The sequence below is a fragment of the Podarcis muralis genome, chromosome 4 (assembly GCF_964188315.1).
Source record: "Podarcis muralis chromosome 4, rPodMur119.hap1.1, whole genome shotgun sequence".
NCBI classification, from domain to species: Eukaryota; Metazoa; Chordata; class Lepidosauria; order Squamata; family Lacertidae; genus Podarcis; species Podarcis muralis.
In genome coordinates, this window is record NC_135658.1 from 21116073 (window position 1) to 21136512 (window position 20440).

The 20440-nt window shown below is 44.3% G+C and overlaps 1 protein-coding gene across 1 annotated transcript in view; it reads right to left on the reverse strand.

Annotated features, from left to right (window-relative positions):
• Nucleotides 1-11841, reverse strand: part of LOC114595663 (uncharacterized) — a 49610-nt gene extending 37769 nt beyond the window's left edge. Inside the window, exons 1-8 of the mRNA XM_077926801.1 lie at nt 11122-11841; nt 9455-9699; nt 9196-9344; nt 6863-6988; nt 3433-3594; nt 2363-2525; nt 1724-1857; nt 122-281 (exon numbers count right to left, since the gene is read on the reverse strand). Coding sequence (XP_077782927.1) covers nt 122-281; nt 1724-1857; nt 2363-2525; nt 3433-3594; nt 6863-6988; nt 9196-9344; nt 9455-9699; nt 11122-11385 — 1403 coding nt within the window. The 5' untranslated portion in view covers nt 11386-11841. The remainder of the gene's footprint in view (nt 1-121; nt 282-1723; nt 1858-2362; nt 2526-3432; nt 3595-6862; nt 6989-9195; nt 9345-9454; nt 9700-11121) is intronic.
• Nucleotides 11842-20440: the final 8599 nt, after the last annotated feature.

The following is a 20440-nucleotide window of genomic DNA, read 5'->3' on the forward strand; positions in this document are numbered from 1 at the left end:
TATCATCTATCTATCATCATCTATCATCTGTCATCTAACATTCTTGATTACGTGGTTCTTCTGGAGCTCTTTTCAAACCAGCAGCGAGTATTTACCAATCGCATCTGACACGATTTCTTACCTCCAGTATCTGTCAGATGAAAAATAGTATGTCGTTCTTTCATTGCTATTGTAAAACGCTGCATCAATTTTCTTGACGTCTTTTGGGAAGCCCAAGGTATGGATGCGCTTGGGGTAGCCAGGAAGCCTGGAGTCTCCTTTTACGGCCCAAAATTGGTTGCCTGAGATGAAGCAGGTGAGGGAACATATTTTAGCCAATACTTCTCAGCGGCGACAATAGAAGAAAAACAACACTGGGGACAGCACAGGGGGTGCAAAGTGATTTTTAGGGTGGGGGACAGTGCGTGAGAGAGATGTGCCTTCCCTTCCAATAACTGCAGGGGTTCAGTAATGGGGTGGGCAGATTGGGGGGGTGTCTGCATTAGCACCCACCCCGCACCCCTCTGATATTGCTCATACCACTTACATATGTGGAAGAAATAGGGGGGTCGGATGCCAAAGGAGACAAGGCTCCCATAGCTTTAGTAGTTGTGTAGAAAAAGTAATTAGGACCAGAGGGAGATTCTGAGTCAGACTTGGTCTATACAGTGCTGGATTTATGTATAAACTAAACAAACTATAGCTTAGGGCCCCACTCTCTTGCCCCCCCCCCCAAAAAAATTAAAGAACAAAACCTGGACGTACATTTCCAAAATATAACATAAAAACAAATAAAATAAAACCTGCATACAACAACAGTGTTTTGTGTTGTGTAGTCTCCTATGATGTAAGTAATGGACCCCGCCTGCTAACCTGCTCCCTAAAATATCACTGATTTGCTTGTTTCTATATACAATGGTACCATAAATTACCATATAGCATATATTCAACACAAAAAACAGTGATGATTTATTGTTGACAAAGGACAGCTGGACATATAAAGGGCCCTATTACCTTCAGTAGCTTAGGGCCTCATCAAACCTAAATCCGGCCCTGAATTAGAACCAGAGGGAGATTCTGAGTCAGACTTGGTCTATAGACCTCAGAGTTGTCTACATGGCCTGGCTCTTGTCTGCCCAGGAGTTCCGGCAGGGTTTTCTCCCAGCCCAACTGAGGGATTGAACCTGGGATCTTCTGTGCCCAAAGCAGATGCTCTACCATTGAGCTTCTACCATTACCCTTCTTGTAACAGCTACAACTTTTAAAGGGGCTGAAACACTGTCCTCTTTTTTGCATCCGGCCAGCAGATCGAGGGTGGAAACAGGCACGATAATGCTATCGCTACAGCAAGCGCATGCCATCAATGCAGCGCCACTTGCTTGCCAATCTTCGTTTTGCTATTATCTTTGGTTGTCAAGATGGAGTGGGCTGAAAGCTCTACAATTATTTTTATTTGATTTTTCAAATATAGCTTTATAACAAAACCAAATACATTTACATATACAGAGATTTCTCTGAATCTCACGACCCACCCTTTCAGTGGGTCCTAATGTCAACGTTTTCAACTGTTTATTATATCATAGTCTATGTTTTATATCTATCCATATTATCCATCATAGGTTTTTTTTACATTACAAGTGCAATTAAAATCCTGCTAATGTTTTCATCTGCTTACAGTGGTCTGGGCTGAAAGCTCTAAATAGTAAAAGTGTAACAGCATCATCATTATTTTCTGCATTCTTACCTTTAAAAAGAAGCACCACATCTTTATCACTATTTTCAGAAACAGCATCAACGCCGGATGTTAAAAATGGCCAGAATGTGGAAATTAAACTAAAGTCAAGCTGTGCATAACGGGGGTGCTTTCGCCAGAAATACCTGTAAGAAACATATACATTTATTTCATATAATGTGCCTGGGGACACGCTATTTCTGTACTTGTACCATCTAGACAGCATGATGATGGTGGCAACTTTTTCCTGGTAAGTGATGAGAGGGGCTTAAAAAGAGGAAAGGAAAAGGAAAGGGGTTTGTGTGTGTGATAGAAGAACACGGTTGCCAGGGAGTAAGTCCCATTGAAATTACTTCTGAGTAGACATATATACGATTGTACTGTTAGGCTGCACTCCTAACAACACTAATCTGGGAGTGAGCCACATTGACTTACTTACTTACTTCTGAGAGACATGGCAAGGTAATGTTCCTGCATTGTGGGGGGTTAGACAAGATGACCCTTCCAACTCAACAAATCTATGTTTAGATCTTATTTGTAATTAATGGGCCAGGTTCATTATGGCTGCCCTAAGCCCCATTCATTTCTATGGGACTTGGGCACAGCTTACTTTGTTTGGATGTTAAGGTGGCTTAAAGATTACTGTCTTACTTGTCTTTAAAAAACAACATTTCTCCCCGAAAGTTACTGACAGCATCAAACGTCAAATGAGGATCGCAGGCAGTTGGTATTGCAGGTTGGGTTGGCCTGACAGGTACTACTCTTGGTATGTCATCTTCCACTGGGTCCTCCTCAGGTGGGTTAGTTGTTGATCCTTAAAAATATTGAATAGTCTGAAATTAGTAGAGCACAGCCTTCTTTTTCTGAATATAAGAATACTCAAACATTTGCACAAAGAACACTTCCTTAATTATATGTTGACATTAATTTACACAGAGCATGTGTAAGCAAAGTTTTTAACTAGCAGGACCAAGAAGAATGTATTTCTTTGTAACATATCATTATAGAGTGGCTTTTACAAAGACTAACATAAACATCAGTCAACTTTCATTTCCCAAAAGTTATTAGAGATTATACTATTTTAGATTCTCTCTCTCTCGTATATGAAAATGTAAGGATGCTGTCACATTGCAGTTTGCTTAGCCACAGACAGGTGGCACCGAGAACTACAGCATGTTGAGCTGCTGGGCCAGTGGGTGGGCAGGCAGCCCAGCCAAAGAGAGAAGGGGAGGAGAGTTCTAGAAGATGGACCAGCAGGCTCAGGCAAGGTGAGAAGGAGGGGACCAGAGGATGGAGACACAAGCAGGTGGGTCTTCCATACAAACCACAGGGTTATGGTGGTGGAGTTGGTGAGGTGTAAAGGGTGGGGAAAGGGATATATGGGGTTCATGCATGAAGAAAGCTGTGTGTGTGTGTGTGTGTGTGTGTGTGTGTGTGTGTGTGTGTGTGATGCTTGCACCCCAATGAGGTACACCTAATCATATCATTGTTTTCTGTTAGGAAACAGGTAAAGATGCACCTTTTCCAGCAGGCTGAGTGAAGGGAACTGTGATTCGTAATTTATGAATACTTTGATGATGATGCTTTTACTAGTTGTACTGAAATAATCGCTTGAAGTTTGTGTGTGTGTTTTAAGGTTATTACGTTGTCAATCATCCTGTGGCCTTTCGAAGAAGGTATTACAGATTCCTTAATTAGTTAATAAGCTGAACATAAATTACCATAGAGGAATTGAATGCCTTTGATATCGTCCTGGGAGAGAACTTCTTGAGTGAGCTGGGGGTAGCTATACACTGGGAACATCACGGCTTGGGGGTCCTGGGAATGGTAGAGCCCAAGCGAGTGGCCAAATTCATGAGCAGCAACAAAAAACAGGTTGGAACCTGAAAGGCAGAAGAGAAACGAATCACGTCACGGATTTGCATCTCCAAGGTTTAACATAAGGAAAGTCCTGCTGCATCAGGCCAAAGGCCCATCATAGTCCAGCATCCTGTTCTCACAGTAGCCAATCAGGTTCCTGTGGGAAGCATGCAAGCAGGATCTGGTAGCAACAGCACCTACTGCAGCAATCAACACTCCTTTGGAGATTAAAATGTTAAAATAATAAACACGGTTGCTTTTTAAAAAAACAACAACAACCCTCTAACTGAAGAAGTGTGCATGCACACGAAAGCTCATACCAAGAACCAACTTAGTTGGTCTTTAAGGTGCTACTGGAAGGAATTTTTTTTGTTTTGACTATGGCAGACCAACACAGCTACCTATCTGTAACCCTCTAACAGTTATCATCTGTCTAAGCAAACTCTGTCTCCCAGTGTTGCTCAGAAGGTATCTTATAAAGCGTGTTCTCCTTCATGGAGAGCACGTGTTGCGGTGGGGGCCGCCAGGACACTCCAAAGTTGGGGGCGGGCTAATTGATCGTTGGCCACTGATGTGATTGGGGCTTCCCTTGTTGTTGGGAAGAAGTTAATGTTGCCATTTGTTGATTGACAGCCAGAAATGTTAAAACTCCCTGCATGAGGCTAGGGCTTCCTCTTTTCGCCCCGTGCATCGGATTGCCCATCACCCCCCCTCCCTAGAATTAGAGTTGTTCGCTTTGACTTTGCTATGCCTGTCATGGGGTCATCTGCTCTTGATAAATAAAATTTATATTTATCTCTTAATAAATAAAATTTATTATTATTATTATTATTAGGGGTCCGGTAGGAATTTTGTCCATCTGGCTGATTGGCTGGGGCCATTTGGTTTTTGCCTACTGGGTAGCAAATCGTCACAACTTGTAAGGTTGCGGTTAGACATTGATTTATGGTTTGGTTGGTTGAGGGGCATGGATTGGCTGTGCCTGCCCCTCTAATGCTGCTGCTGCAAGGGATTCCGTTAAAGGAATCAGGGGCTAACTATTGCTTGTCCGCTCTGTCAAGGGGGCTCGGGCCATAGCAATGAACTCCTGGTTGCATTTGGGGAGGGCTGAGGGCAGCTTCCCTGCTCCGTCGCTACCCCCAAGTGTATTCCCCTTTTCCGACTTTCGCATCGTGCGGAATGTCAGTCTGCCCCCCCATGGTGGGGGCAGATAGTCGCAACCAATGCCTAAGCAACCACTCACATTTTTGTATTTTAATAAAGTTGTGGCCAAAATTATGCCAAAAACCTTAAACAAAAATTCTGTGTGATGTGTGAGTTATTGGGGTAGCCCTGGGGACCTCGACATGCAACAACTGAGAGCTCTCAGGGAAATACAGATTTGAATATTGCTCACTATAGTAAATTTGCATCTCTGCAAGCAGATGGCAAAAGTAAGATATGATAAAAATCCCCCATCTCCATGCAAACCACAGAGTTACCGTATTTTTCGCACCATAGGACGCACTTTTTCCCTCCTAAAAAGCAAGGGAAAATGTGTGTGTGTCCTATGGAGCGAATGCAGGGGGGAGGCAGGCGGGAAAAGCCCCCAAGAGCCGCACACAAGCTCCGTGCGCTCTTGCGGGCTTTTCCACAGGAGGGAGAAGGGACTGACTGGCCGCATCAGTCCCTTCTCCCACCTCCCAGGAAAGCCAGGAGAAGCCGTGCAGCCCTTTTAAAGTGCACGCGGCTTCTGCTGGTTTTGCGGGAGGTGGGGGAATTCCCCCACCTCCCAGAAAAGCCAGGAGAAGCCGCGCAGCCCCTTTAAAGAGCTCACGGCTTCTGCGGGCTTTTGCGAGAGGTGAGGGAATCCCCCCACCTCCCAGGAAAGCCAGAAGAAGCCGTGCAGCCCTTTTAAAGTGCGCGCGGCTTCTGCCGGTTTTGCGGGAGGTGGGGGAATTCCCCCACCTCCCAGAAAAGCCAGGAAAGCCCTGCGCAGCATCTCCCGGCAAGGAGAGGCTGCGCGGGGCTAAAGGGGAAGGCAAAACAGCGAGCGGGATCCATCCCGCTCGCTGCCTTGCCTTCTTCCATAGCCGCGCGCAACACCTCCGCAAGGAGAGGCTGCGCGGGGCTAAAGGGGAAGGCAAAACAGCGAGCGGGATCCATCCCGCTTGCTGCCTTGCCTTCTTCCATAGCCGCGCGCAACCCCTCCGCAAGGAGAGGCTGCGCGGGGCTAAAGGGGAAGGCAAAACAGCGAGCAGGATCCATCCCGCTTGCTGCCTTGCCTTCTTCCATAGCCGCGCGCAACCCCTCTGCAAGGAGAGTCTGTGCGGGGCTAAAGGGGAAGGCAAAACAGCGAGCGGGATCCATCCCGCTTGCTGCCTTGCCTTCTTCCATAGCTGCGCGCAACCCCTCCACAAGGAGAGGCTGCATGGGGCTATGGCTTCTTTAGCCCTGTGCAGCGTCTCCCGGCAAGGAGAGGCTGCATGGGGCTAAAGGGGAAGCCAAAACTTGGCTTGCTCCATAGCTGCTCGCAACCCCTCCAGCAGGGAGAGGTTGTGCGCACCCTGTACGCTGCTCTTTGGGGCTGGGGGGGAGAATATTTTTTTCTTGATTTCCCCCCCTAAAAACTGGGTGCGCCCTATGGTCCGGTGCGCCCTATGGTGCGAAAAATACGGTATCTATAAGCACACTGTATAGAGCATAGAGGCTGACTGATTGCCTGCCTTCTGGACCTTGTTTGGTGCACAGAGATTTGAAAATAAGACAGTCTACTCTCTCTCCTTTATGAACTTAAAGGTAAAGGGACCCCTGACCATTAGATCCAGTCGTGGCCGACTCTGGAGTTGTGGCGCTCATCTCGCTTTATTGGCCAAGGGAGCTGGCGTACAGCTTCCGGGTCATGTGGCCAGCATGACTAAGCCACTTCTGGAGAACCAGAGCAGCGCACGGAAATGCCGTTTACCTTCCCGCCGGAGCGGTACCTATTTATCTACTTGCACTTTGATGTGCTTTCGAACTGCTAGGTTGGCAGGAGCAGGGACTGAGCAACGGGAGCTCACCCCGTTGCGGGGATTCAAACCGCCGACCTTCTGATTGGCAAGTCCTAGGCTCTGTTGTTTAACCCAGTGCACCACCCACTTACTTAGGAGCAAATGAACATGTCTGAGTCAGCTGACACCACGTAATTCCCCCTCTAGAAGTATATGCATACTTTTGTGTTTGCAACTAGAGATAGGGATATCACACTAGATCTCCAATACGACATGGCAAATCTGTGCGGTTTTGTTTGTTTTCCATTCTTTAAATTACCTTCTAAGCCGTTGGTCCACTTTTCGTCCTCGTCAAAATGAGCATCTCCTCCAATACCTCTGCTGGGAGCATAGGCGTGGGCAACAGTCCCGCCAGGACCATCAAAGGGATTGAAATCGCCATGCTCTAAGTACACAAGAAGAAACAGTTGGTTGCCCATTTGCAGGCCATAGTTGAGCTGCGCTTAGTTATTACTCAGCAGTTGTGCCTTCATCCCAGAGTTTCCAGTTGCAACACCATCAACACACTGATAACACCTAGCCCTGCTTTCTCCCCTTCCTTCATAAAATGCTGCTGAAGCTTCACAAAACATGAAGCAAGTTTCTACAAAACAAGAATGTGTGAAATATGCTGTAACTATTTCTAGTGTGCTAGTAAACATGTCAAAAAAGGTTATTTATGTATGTCACTACTGCGGCCCGTGTTTCGTCAGCCCCAAAATGGAAAATGTGCGAGGTCCCAGCTAAAGACAAATGGCAACTTAAACTGATGGAATATGTGAAGCTTGTGGACCTAACTTATAGAATAAGAGAACAAGAAGAACATATGTTTAAAGAAGATTGGAAAATGTTTATTGAATATATGGGGGTGTGTGTGTGGCAGCATTAAGGTAAATTCAATAGTGTAAATAGGTTTTGGTGGATGTAATAATGGAACACTGAATGATTTAGTTTATATAAAATATGCAGGGATTTATGCTATTTAAAATGAACCACGGAAAGAGAAGAAGGGAAGTCATTGATATTTTAAGGTTGTTTAGATGAATACTCTAAATTGTAAAACAGAAAATTTAATAAAAATTATACATAAAAAAAATGTAACCCATGAAACCAGATATAGCATAACACTAATGCATTGTGGAACACCAGGCATCTCCAGTTTTTCCTGCCTTCTCCCTGCCCCCAGCAGTGCAAAAACAAAGTGTTGTACTTGATGTCCAATTGCTACAAAAGCTACACTGGAAGATTCTTCAGTTTGGGGCATAACAAGTTGTCCAGAAGTACTGTTAGCAATTGGTTTAGGAGGAAGGGCCGTAGCTCAGAAATAGAGCAGCTGGTTTGCATGCAGAAGCTTCCAGAATCGATCTCTGACAGTAGGGCTGGGAAAAACTATTTCCTGAAACCCTGGAGAGCGGCTGCCAGTTAGTGTAGACAGCACTGAGCTAGATGGACCAATGGTCAGACTCAGTATACGGCAGCTTCCTTTCTAAACGGCCTCAGCCCAGTATACCTGAAGGAGCATCTCCACCCCCATCGTTCAATCCGGACACTGAGGTCCAGAACCAAGGGTCTTCTGGTGGTTCCCTCACTGCGAGAAGTGAGATTACAGGGAACCAGGCAAAGGCCTTCTCAGTAGTGGCATCAGCCCTGTGGAACGCCCTCCCACCAGATCTCAAGGAAACAAACAACTACCTGACTTTTAGAAGACATCTGAAGGCAGCCCTGTTTAGGGAAGTTTTTAATGTTTGATGTTTGATTGTGTTCTTAATATTCTCTTGGGAGCCACCCAGATTAAAGGTAAAGGTAAAGGGACCCCTGTGGGTAAAACCTCAGTGCCTAGGACTTGCTGATCGTATGGTCGGCGGTTCGAATCCCCGCGGCGGGGTGAGCTCCCGTCGTTCGGTCCCAGCTCCTGCCCACCTAGCAGTTTGAAAGCACCCCTAAGTGCAAGTAGATAAATAGGTACCGCTTTATAGCGGGAAGGTAACGGCGTTTCCGTGCGCTGCGCTGGCTCGCCAGAGCAGCTTCGTCACGCTGGCCACGTGACCTGGAAGTGTCTCCGGACAGCGCTGGCTCCCGGCCTCTTAAGCGAGATGAGCACGCAACCCCAGAGTCGGTCACGACTGGCCCGTACGGGCAGGGGTACCTTTACCTTTAACCATTAGGTCCAGTTGTGACCAACTCTGGGGTTGTAGCGCTCATCTCGCTTTATTGGCCGAGGGAGCCGGCATACAGCTTCCGGGTCATGTGGCCAGCATGACTAAGCTGCTTCTGGCGAACCAGAGCAGCGCACGGAAATGCTGTTTACCTTCCCACCAGAGCGGTACCTATTTATCTACTTGCACTTGACGTGCTTTTGAACTGCTAGGTGGGCAGGAGCAGGGACCGAGCAACGGGAGCTCACCCCGTCATGGGGATTCGAACCGTCGACCTTCTGATCGGCAAGTCCTAGGCTCTATGGTTTAACCCACAGTGCCACCCGTGTCCGCCACCCAGATTGGCAGGGTATAAATAATTTGTTGTTGTTATTGTTACTGATGTCATATGCGTCCAGCGTTTCTAGGTTGCCCTTAATATATTTAATGGTTCAACCTGTTCCCCCCTTTTTTTTACCTCTTTCAGCAAAACTGATCATAATATCTGCATCGCCGGCTGAAACACGTTTGAATGTCAAGGGTGTAACTCGGCTCCACACTTTAAATGCTTTCGCAATCTCTTCGTACACATCACTTGAGTCCATATCTGGTGTATGGTTCACGATCCTTTGAAAAAGAAGGCAGCACAAATCAAAACAGAAGTGGGTTATCAGGCTGTGGTTAATCACTATAAAATGTGTGGATTTCACCCTTAAGACCTGATGCTGAAAGATTACCTGTAGGTCAGGTCTTTCTTCTCCCATTTGGGTTGTCCCGGAAAGAAGCCAAAATCCCCAACATCTGGGTTTCCACACCTGGGTTTCTGAATCGCCTCCAGCGTATTCGAATCCAGGTTGCCTGTCACCTGGAGGCCCATGAATTTTTGCATTTCTTTGATTTTTTTAACCAAAGGGCTGTTGGCTTTCTGTCTAAAAACTGGTTGGCCATCTGATGTGAAGTTGTAATATTTTTCCAAGTACTTCTGATAAAGAAACAGAAACGTGCACATTTATTTATTTTTAATTAACAAATTTATAGTCTGCTTCATAGCATAAAGCCACTAGTGTGGTGTACAAGATACACAGAATGAAACACAGAAACAATAAAAACCATTTTAAGAAGTGCTAGGAACAAACAGCTTCTGCAGATATAAAATTAAAGTTCCATACATGATGCCAGGCGACTTTCTAATTTTGGCTGCTAATTGATTGATGTGCACATTGTTCAAAACTGCATACTAAGATGTGTATACCGTCAAACCTTGACTCCTGAACACCTCTGTTTTGGAACGTTTCGGCTCCCAAATGCCGAAAACCCAGAGGTAACTGATCTGGTTTTCAAATGATTTTCGGAAGCTGAAAGCCTTCTGGGGAGGTTTTTTCTCTTTTTTCTCCATTGCCAACCGCCCTTTGATCCTTGGTTATCAAATGTTTCGGAAGTCAAATGGTCTTCCGGAACAGATTACGTTCGACAACCAAGGCTTGACTGTACCATAGTATGTGAAATTCACACTGAAAGGTTAAATTTTGATGATATTTTTTTTTTAAAGTGTCATCAATTGTTGCAAAAATGTGCAGAAGGGCAATTTAAGACTGGAAAAAAACGAAAGAAAGAAATGCACCGAGAGAAATCTGAACTGGCATATTTCTCCATTGCTAGGTTTTTCATGCTATTTTCTTCCCGGATCAACCACATAGATTATTAAAACAGCCTTTGAATTATCTACATGCATATATTTGTTCCAAGCTCACGACCACTTAAGCCACCTGCCATGCCTGACTTTACTGCAAGCAAGGTCAATTTCATTTTTGCAACATAGCAACTCTATGCAGTGAGATCAGGTAAAATTCTCAGTTCCAATATAAAAAATCCCTTATAATTCTGCAGTCTAGATTCTAAAGTATCTTATGCTGGTCTGCGACCATAATAAAGTTTGTTGTTGATTGTAAAGTAAATCCATAATGCTAAACAATAAACAATGAAGTTTTACTTAGAGTAGACATTAAAATTAATGGGGCCATGTTCATTAATTTGAGTGGGTTTGCTCTGAATAAAATTTTGTTAAAAACCACCCTAAGTCCATGCACAGTGCATGGGATTCTGGGGAGACTCACGTGTCTCCAAATAATGCAGACCAAACCAATAAGCTGCAGAACCAGCAATCACTTTTAATTTGAGCCTCCTTGTTATTTATGGACAAATGATTTCTATCCAGTGCTTTTTTTCCTTTAAAAAATGTTTTGGGGTACTCTCATTTTGACTTAAGAAAAGTTCAGATCGGGAAAAATAAATACAGTAAATGGACAAAAGTACAAAGATTCACAAAATGTTTAGGGGTATGCGTATCCCTGCGTCCCCCTAGAAAAAAAGCACTATTTCTATCCCATCACGTAACCACCATTACCTGAACGACCCACAAGTTTTCTTCTTCTCTTCCTTGTGAACTGACTGGCGCTGCGTATGCCACAGCCAGGCACAGCAGCATAAAGCAGATGGTTTTCATTCTGAATCCAGTTGCTCCTTTACGCACGTTTCCGTTTCCAAAGCTCAGTCTTTGCTCCTGTTTACTATCCGTTCCCTGCTTATATAGCACTTTTGGGGCTTCATAAAATAAGCTGCGTTCTGACTCAGTTAAGAATATTACCCAATCAGCAGGAGGAGAGGGCATGGAAAAAGAGAGAGTTATGTTTTGGCCTGGAGATAGTTGCTTCACTCTTCACCTTGGCAGATGTTGCAATCTTAAATAATTTTGTTTTAGGAAATGGTTGCCTACGTTTGTCCGTCAATTAGCCGCAAGGATGCTGACAGCATGCTCCAGGGTGACGAATCTGTCTTCGTTTTTTATCTGAGACTTTTATTTCATGGGGCACAGACAAGGTGGCTCTTGTTTATAATCCAGAAACAGGCCCACAAATTTATTTGATGCTATTCACTTCGGACCAATTCCTACCTTGAAACGACTGGCTATTTTAAAATGATCAGATGAATCCAGACTGCTGGAACAAATGCATTTCCAGCTCAAAAGGACTGTCAAAATAACAGCAAAATATCGAGTGAATTCAGAAATGAGAGAGAGAGAGAGAGAGAGAGAGAGAGAGAGAGAGAGAGAATAGTGTTATATGTTTGCTGCATCATTACTGTGCCTGTGAATGGTGCATAGTGCTTCTGCCTTAAAGTGTTTCGAAAAAAGAATGGTGAGATTTTCTCCAGGCCAATCCTGTACCTGTTTACACAGAGGCACGTCTCACTGGGTTCAGTTTGTGTTTATTCCCAAATAAGTATGCATAGGACTACTACTGTACTCTGATTACCGATTTAGTTCACCTAAACAAGAAGTGGGGAATCTCAGGGGGGTTGCATGTGGCCCTCCAAGCTTTGCTATATGGCCCTTGGAACTCTCTCCAGGCCACACCCCTCATGGGCCTTGCTTTGCCTTGAGTGGTTTTGCCTGGTCAGGATTTGTCCCTGGATGGAGGATTGAGAGGGTTCTGTCAGTATGTGATAAAATTAGTCCACTGCGCAAAGGGGAAATTCACATTCATTGCTCTGTCCCCTTGGCCTTCCTGCCCATAAGGGCCTTGGAAGGTGGCCCTCAGAATAATAATAAAAAAAGTTTCCTTACCCATTCTCTAAACCAGAGCATAGCTGTCAGCTTACAGATTTGAAAATAAGGGACCAGCAGCCTCGAAAATAAGGCATCAGGAGCCAAAATAAGGGATCAACAATTACTTTGATAAAATACATATTTTGTTGCGTGCAAATGGCTTTAGATACCTATTAGGTCCATAAATTACCATATAGCATACATTCAACACAAAAAAACAGCAACAATTTGTTGTTGACAAAGCACAGCTGGACGTAGAAAGGGCCACATTACCTTCAGTAGCTTATTTAAGGGACATCGTCAATAAGGGACAGCAGCGGGACATGGCCCTGGGATAAGGGACTGTCCCGCCAAATAAGGGACGCTTGACAGCTATGAACCAGGGGTCAGCAAACTTTTTCAGCAGGGGGCCGGTCCACTGTCCCTCAGACCTTGTGGGGGGCTGGACTATATTTTTTTTTGGGGGGGGGAGAACGAATTCCTATGTCCCACAAATAACCCAGAGATGCATTTTAAATAAAAGGACATATTCTACTCATGTAAAAACACGCTGATTTCCAGACCGTCTGTGGGCCGGATTGAGAAGACGATTGGGCTGGATCCGGCCCCCGGACCTTAGTTTGCCTACCCATGCTCTAAACGACCCCTTCAACCACCAGAGTTGAATCTGGGCAAACGCTCTGCAGATTTGTATGACAGATGTGGAGGGGGGGGAGAGCTTTCCTCCCATGATAAGTTGCAGACAGTTAGGGGGCAAAGACAGTTAATTCCAAATGGACCTCAGTGGGGGCAAGAGGATAAAACCTCTCTCAGTCACACAACAGTCCAACTTTACTACCCTCCTCCAACTGACTTTTTTAAAAAAATAATAATAATCAACAATGCAGAGGCAAAGCACTTGAGTGAGAGCAGACAGAGACTGCTGGAATGGGCAGTGTGTGTGTCTTTCTGTATGTGAGAGAAAGTGTGTGTGTGAGAGATGAATTGAGAGGCAGGAAGATTGTTTCTTACTGTCTGAGGAATCTTCTGACTGCAGTGGGAATGTCTGTTTGTATGTATGTATGTATGTATGTATGTATGTATGTATGTATGTATACAGACATTTATATCCAGCTTATCAAGCGCACACTCCCCCCCCCCCCCCGTTTTGTCCTGTGAGGCAGGTTAGGCTGAGAGAAGTTTTTACGGAAGTTTCTAATGTTTGATGTTTTATCATGTTTTTAATATTCTGTTGGGAGCCACCCAGAGTGGCCGGGGAAACCCAACCAGATAGGCAAGGTATAAAGAATAAATTATTATTATTATTATTATTATTATTATTATTATTATTATTATTATTATTATCATCATCATCATTATTATTATTATTACTTTAGTGACTGGGTTTTCTGGATGAGTGCAGGACCCGCCCGCCCCCGGTATGCCTATTTTCCAGGGATGTCCCTGATTTAGAGAAGCCGTCCCAGTTTCTGATTTGATCCCAGAATGTCCCCTTTTCCTTAGGATACCCCTATTTTCATTGGAGAAATGTTGGAGGGTTTGGAGTTATCCAACCCTTGAGCTTTCTGAAGGCAATCCTGTATAGGGAAGTTTTTGGTTTTGGAGCTGCCCAGGATCGCTGGGGTAACCCAATAAGATTTGTGGGGCATAAATAGTAAAATTATCATTATAGAATGGGACGTCCCTATTTTCATCGGAGAAATGTTGGAGGGTATGTGAGTGGGGATTTGAACCCTGGCCTCCTGGGTCTTAAGTCTGACACTCTAGACACTGCACCATGCTCTGCTTATATAACTTAATAGCTATATTATGTTAAGTCCTCTGGTCTTCTTTGGAGACTTCAATTCTCTGTTGAATGGCGAAATATGAGGTGGGTAAATGTTAAGTTGTGGGTGAACATATCAGACGACACAGCGATTCTTCAAACATGTCTTGTTTATTCACAGGCCAGAACAGAACTGAACTGAAGGGTTCAGCCAGCCTGCTTATATAGAGCTCCAGTACAACGTAACTGTAACAACTTTCTGTAACTATCCAATCACTGAACGTCATTTTCGATCCCTTATTTGCATATGTGGACCTGAACTATCTACAGTATCCCCCTGCTGGCCCAGGGTGAGAACTTCAGTACATAACAGTAAACATCTGATCTGACAACCTACAGGGTTTTTAAACCTTTTTAGAATGAAATTATTATTACTATTTGTCTGCCAGTGGGCGGCCGGGTGAAATGAATATATACTCAATGCCTGTGCCAAAAATGCACCTATATCTGTACTCATAAAGGTGTGGCCATTTCTAATCTAGATCATTGTCTGCCTGAGTTTATTAATCATATATTACATTTAGGCACTGCCCATGGTGTGGGGGTGTGGCTCTGCAACTGGGCCCACAAAAAACTAACGTACTTCATGGTGAGCTCCCCCACTTTCACCCCAGAAAAAAAGGACACTTCCCTACCGTGGATCATCATGTGATGAATAGATGCAGAATGAATGTGATAGAATATGAATCTTCAGGAAATGTTTCCTTATAATTTGCCATCTTCAGATGTTGTTGTTTTTGCTTGCTTGCTCCTTTCGATTTCTCCTTACCACTTAAAAGAAGTAGGAAGCTGTTGTTGAGACTCAGTGATCCATGAGAAGCATCATCGATGGCCATGATTCATAGCACAATCATAGCTAAGAGGGGCTTCGGGTGACTCATTATAGAATTTGTCCTTTCAGTCATGAAAATTAGCAACTTGATCATTCCTGAATTTCCAAGCAATGTGGACCCCCTCCATGACAGAGGCTGGAAATGTCATAGTTTGATGATGTTCCCATCTATGTCCCCAAAATAGACATCTTGCGTTGTGAACATTCCAAGTAAATCTGTTATTCATTCACATGGGACATTTGTGCCAAATTTTTTTTTAAAATGCCTGCTTACAAAAATTGCAACAGAGCGAAGAACTTGTGGCTTAGTTATACAACAGGGCCTGCCTAATAATTACTAGCAAGCAAGGACCTGCTCCATGCCACAAGCTTCTTGTAACAGCTTTTGATGTTCTCTGATTCAACCCACCTACCCAACAATAATTTAAACATCGTCTGGCACAAGCTGTTCTTCCAGATAATGAGTTTGGATGAGCAACATCAAGCAACATCTATCAAATTGCTGAAGTAAAAATTAATTATGTGTTCAGCACTTTGATGGCACGGGTTGGTTTTTTTTTATGTTTATTATTGTTATTTTTAGCATTCAGCTATGGCTGGTACCCACTGGGAATGATAAGCTGTGAAGCAGAGAAGGGGACAGCAGGTGGAGCCAGAGCCAATGACAGACGAGTCACCAGTTACTGGATGCAAGTAAGAAGACAGGTAGTTGGGGACTTAACTGTGGACAGATTGAGGTTGGTGGTGGCTGTGTCCTGTTCTCTCGAACGAACCAGCCTCCACAGTAAAGGCATACTACATGCTTTGTCAATGGCATGGAATCATAGAACTGTAGACTTGGAAGAAACCCTGGTAAAAAGGTAAAGGTGAAGGACCCCTGGACGGTTAAGTCCAGTCAACGGTGACTATGGGGTGCAGTGTGTCAGGAGCTCATCCTACACTCAAGTAGGACCTGGCAGAGACACATGCCTGACTGGCATGTTCTCTCCCTCCTGGTCAATCGTTTGGGAACTTCAAAAGCTTTCTTCTGCTTGAACATCACAGCGACCGATGCCAACAGACATCGGCACCCTTAGGGATCCGCAGAGTCTTTGCAGCTTGCGTGACAGACCTCAGCAACTCAGCATTTTGGCTAATCTACTTTATTTCCATATAAACACACACAGAACACTGCAACATGGCTCCCTCTCTCTCTAGCATCAGACAGCAAAGAGAAAGAACAAAGGACAATAGTCCCACTTCACAGAACACAGTAACACAAACATCCTGTCTCTGTCACTTCCCACTTTGTGGAGTCAAAACATACCACGTCATGTGATAGACAAAAATCCCATGACTGCAATCATGGAGCAGGAATTCTAACACAGTGCTCATCTCGCTTTTCAGGCTGAGGGAGCCAGCGTTTGTCCACAGACAGCTTTCCGGGTCATGTGGCCAGAATGACTAAACTGCTACTGGCGCAAGGAAGACCGTGATGAGTGCCAGAGCGCACGGGAACGCCGTTTACCTTCCCGCCGCAGCGGTACCTATTTATCTACTTGCACTGGCATGCTTTCTAACTACTAGGTTGGCAGAAGCTAGGGACCCTGAGGGTCCTCTAGTCCAACCCCCTGCAATGCAGGAATCTCAACTAAAGCATCCATGACAGAAGGCCACCCCACCTCTGCTTAAAAACCTCCAATGTCAAACAGCTCTTATATCCTGATGTTTAGTCAGAATCTCCTTTCTGGTAACTTGAATCATACCCTCTGGAACATGGCAGAAGTGCTCATGATGCTTGCACAAGCCAGGCTGGTTTGGGTTTGTCAGTGCCTGTATAAGTGCCCAACTGGGACTCAGTGAGTTCTTCTGATGGAAGACCAGTGGGATATAAATGTACCGTGTGAAATGTGCCATGAGTTTGTTTTTCCTCCAGGTTAATTGTTTATTTGAAGACAGGAGTGCCTGGCGTGCTCTGGTCCATGGGGTCACGAAGAGTCGGACACGACTAAACGACTAAACAACAACAATTGTTTATTTATTACTTATTCCATTTATATCCTATCTTTTTCTCCAAGGAACTTAAGGTGGCCTACGTGGTTCTCCTCCTCCCCATTTAATCCCCACAACCCTGTGAGGTAGGTTAGGCTGAGAGGCAGCGGCTGGCCCAGTTTCACCCAGTGAGCTTCATGCCTGTGTGGGGATTTGAACCCTGGTTTTCCAGCTCCAAGTCTGACACTGTAACCACAACACAACACTGTGCCAAGTTTCTATATGATTTCTTTATTACTTGCATGGCAACCCTGTTTAATTTTTTTCTTCAATCTGTTTGGGAAATTCTCTGATCTCTGCTCCCCACTTCTCCCCTCCATACTCTGCTTTGCACCATTAATAATACCTGGTGTATTTACAGTGAACTTGACGTAAATTGTTTTCCCTCGTCCTTGCCTTTGTTGATTTTATTTTATTGAAAATCCCTCTACAGAGCAGCTTGCAACCACTACAGTAAAAAAATAAATCCACATATTTGCAGGATCAATATTTACAGGTAGCGTCTCTGTTCCTTGCTGGCGCCTGCTGGAGTCACCAAGACTTTTAAGTGGAGATCTTTACCCCAGGCTGCACCTGTACTGGAAATATTTTTAAACTGTTTCTTTTTTAAAAACACCGTATTTTTTGCACCATAACACTCACTTTTTTCCTCCTAGAAAGTAAGGGGAAATGTCTGTGCGTGTTATGGAGGAAATGCCTACAGCTGGCATGCCTATGGATTTTCCTCCTCTAAAAACTACGTGCGTGTTATGGTCGGGCGCGTGTTATAGAGCGAAAAATACGGTATATAGAAGTGTTTGTGTTGCGTCTTTAAAGGATGACATTGCCTTTAGCTGTTTTATATATGGAACTTTGTGTTTTTATCTTGCTGCAAACCACTGGAACACATTTCTACGATACAGAAGTATAGAAATATTTTTATAAACAAACCGCTTCTAATTGTCTTCAATTTTTTGTTTTATGGTTGCAACTGTTTCATTTGTTCTGTACTTGTATAAAACCTGTCCTGCTAAAGGGCGTGTAAGAAATAAATTGAATTTTAAAAGTAAAATAAAATAAAATGCATGGCTTTTAGAAGGGGATTAGATAAATTCATGGAGGACACGGCTACCAGCAGCTCCTAGTCACTTCCTCCACTCCAAAATTGCTGGGAGCTGCAGGTAGGTGGACTGCTATTTCACCCAGGTTCTGCTTGTAGGCTTCTCATGGGCATCTGGTTAGTCACTGTGAGAACAGGATACTGGACTAAAAAGTCCATTGGCCTGATCCAGCAGACTCTTCTTATGTTCTTACGTTGCACTGAAATTCAAACTTAAAACTTTTTAAAAAGCACCATTTGCTGTGTCAAACTGAAGACGTGGGGAAAATGAGAGAGAGAAATGGATATTGACAAGATTTGCCCATTGCTACAGCCAGAGAAGCTTCCAAAGTATTCCAAAGGTTGGGGAGGGGGGGACACCACCAAGAAGGCCTTCTTTCTCATCACTGTTTTCTATGGAATGGCGAGAGAAGAAGGCTATTTCCTTAATGTCCTATATGTGGGTTGGGACCACTGTGGAAAACAAGGTTACATGAGATGGACCTTTGGGTTGATCCGGCAGGTAAACATGCACAGGACTGCACTGCCCAACACACGCAAAGAAACACACACACACAACATACCTGTGAAGAACTCGCTTCATGAATCTACATCATTAAACTCGTTTTTGTTTCCAAGCTCAATTCAAGGGGCTTGTAATGACCTTCAAAGCCCATTTTAATAGGATATCACAAGGATATCACCTTCTCCTGAATGCACCGGTCCTACCGAGGTCCTCCTCTATGTCCCAATGTCCTAAGAAATATGGCTAATTAGTACTAGGAAAAGGATATATTCACTGGATTTCTCAAAGGGCCTTCCAGAAGATGGCAAAAGCCTTCCATGTTAGGAACCCTTTCAAGCCCTAAATGTTTGCTCTCTTTTTGAAATGCTTTAACTGCTGAGGTTACTTTTAAAAAATGGTTGTTGCATTTCTTATATTACTGCTTCATTTCCACTGTATGCTGTTAGGCCCGTCTTGACCTTGTTGGAAAAAGGTGTCATATAACTGTTTAAATGGGACTTGCCAATCAGAAGGTCGGCGGTTCGAATCCCCACAGCGAGGTGAGCTCCCGTTGCTTGGTCCCTTCTCCTGCCAACCTAGCAGTTTGAAAGCACGTCAAAGTGCAAGTAGATAAATAGGTACCGCTCCGGCGGGAAGGTAAACGGCATTTCCGTGCGCTGCTCTGGTTTTCCAGAAGTGGCTTAGTCATGCTGGCCACACGACCCGGAAGCTGTATGCCAGCTCCCTCGGCCAATAAAGTGAGATGAACGCCGCAACCCCAGAGTCGGTCACGACTGGACCTAATGGTCAGGGGTCCCTTTACCTTTAACTGTTTAAATAAAGTGGGAGATTTTATTTAGAAAGTCTCTTGTTCTTGGTGACAAAATTGTTTCTTCCAAGTGTCCGATACAAATTGAGTCGTGTTACCTCCCTGTTGCTATGTCCCATCATTTCTCATGAGAGAAAGAGGAAATTTGTGGTTTACAAAAGGCTATTTCACTATGGTTTTCAAGAGACTTTTCTGGGAGGCAGCTTTCGATTACAAAATTATTCCTTCGAAGTCTCAAGTACTGAGTGCATCCTGACATTTCTCTGATTCACACAGCTTCCACTTTTCTTGGGTCTTGGGGCTTAGTCAGCAGGGCAATTCTTACATTCTTATGGGAAAGTCAAAGAGCAGAGACAGTCCATACACTCACAACCCCTGACCCTGCAAGGTCCTGGTCACAGGGAGTGTCTGTGCTTTTACCTCCTCTGGACATCTCCTGTTTTGGGGGGATGGTAGATGGAGCAGGCATTTCTGTTACTTTGGTAGGATGGGATCCTGTTCAGATGGCTTCTTGCTCAGAAAGAGCTCATTTAAAAGCTTACAAGGGTGCCTTTATCAAATGAGACGGAATGATGCTGTTAGTCAACAAACAACAAATAGGGATGCATTTTGTTAGATGAAATTGCTTGCAAAAATGTGCAAACTTTTGCAGTCGAAACTGCAAAAAAGTGTTTTATCGGGATAAATTTGCAGTAAAATGCAGAAGAATTTTCAGGAGGAAAATGAATAATATATATGTTACTTCTGAATGTGAACACATTACTGCCAGGGATGATTTCTGCCTTAGAGTGGTTGGCATCACCTGATAATTTGTACTGTTTCTGCCAGACCCTGAGGCCAGTCTATGTAAGTACACATCTGCAATCATACGCAGGATGGGAGTGGTAGAGAAAGTATTATGCACCCCATTTTATGATGCTTATATTTAACAACATCCACACGAGGCAGGATATAGCTTGTATGTACCTGGAACTAGCCGTCTCCTTGTTTTTAGACAGGTAGGTAGCCATGTTGGTCTA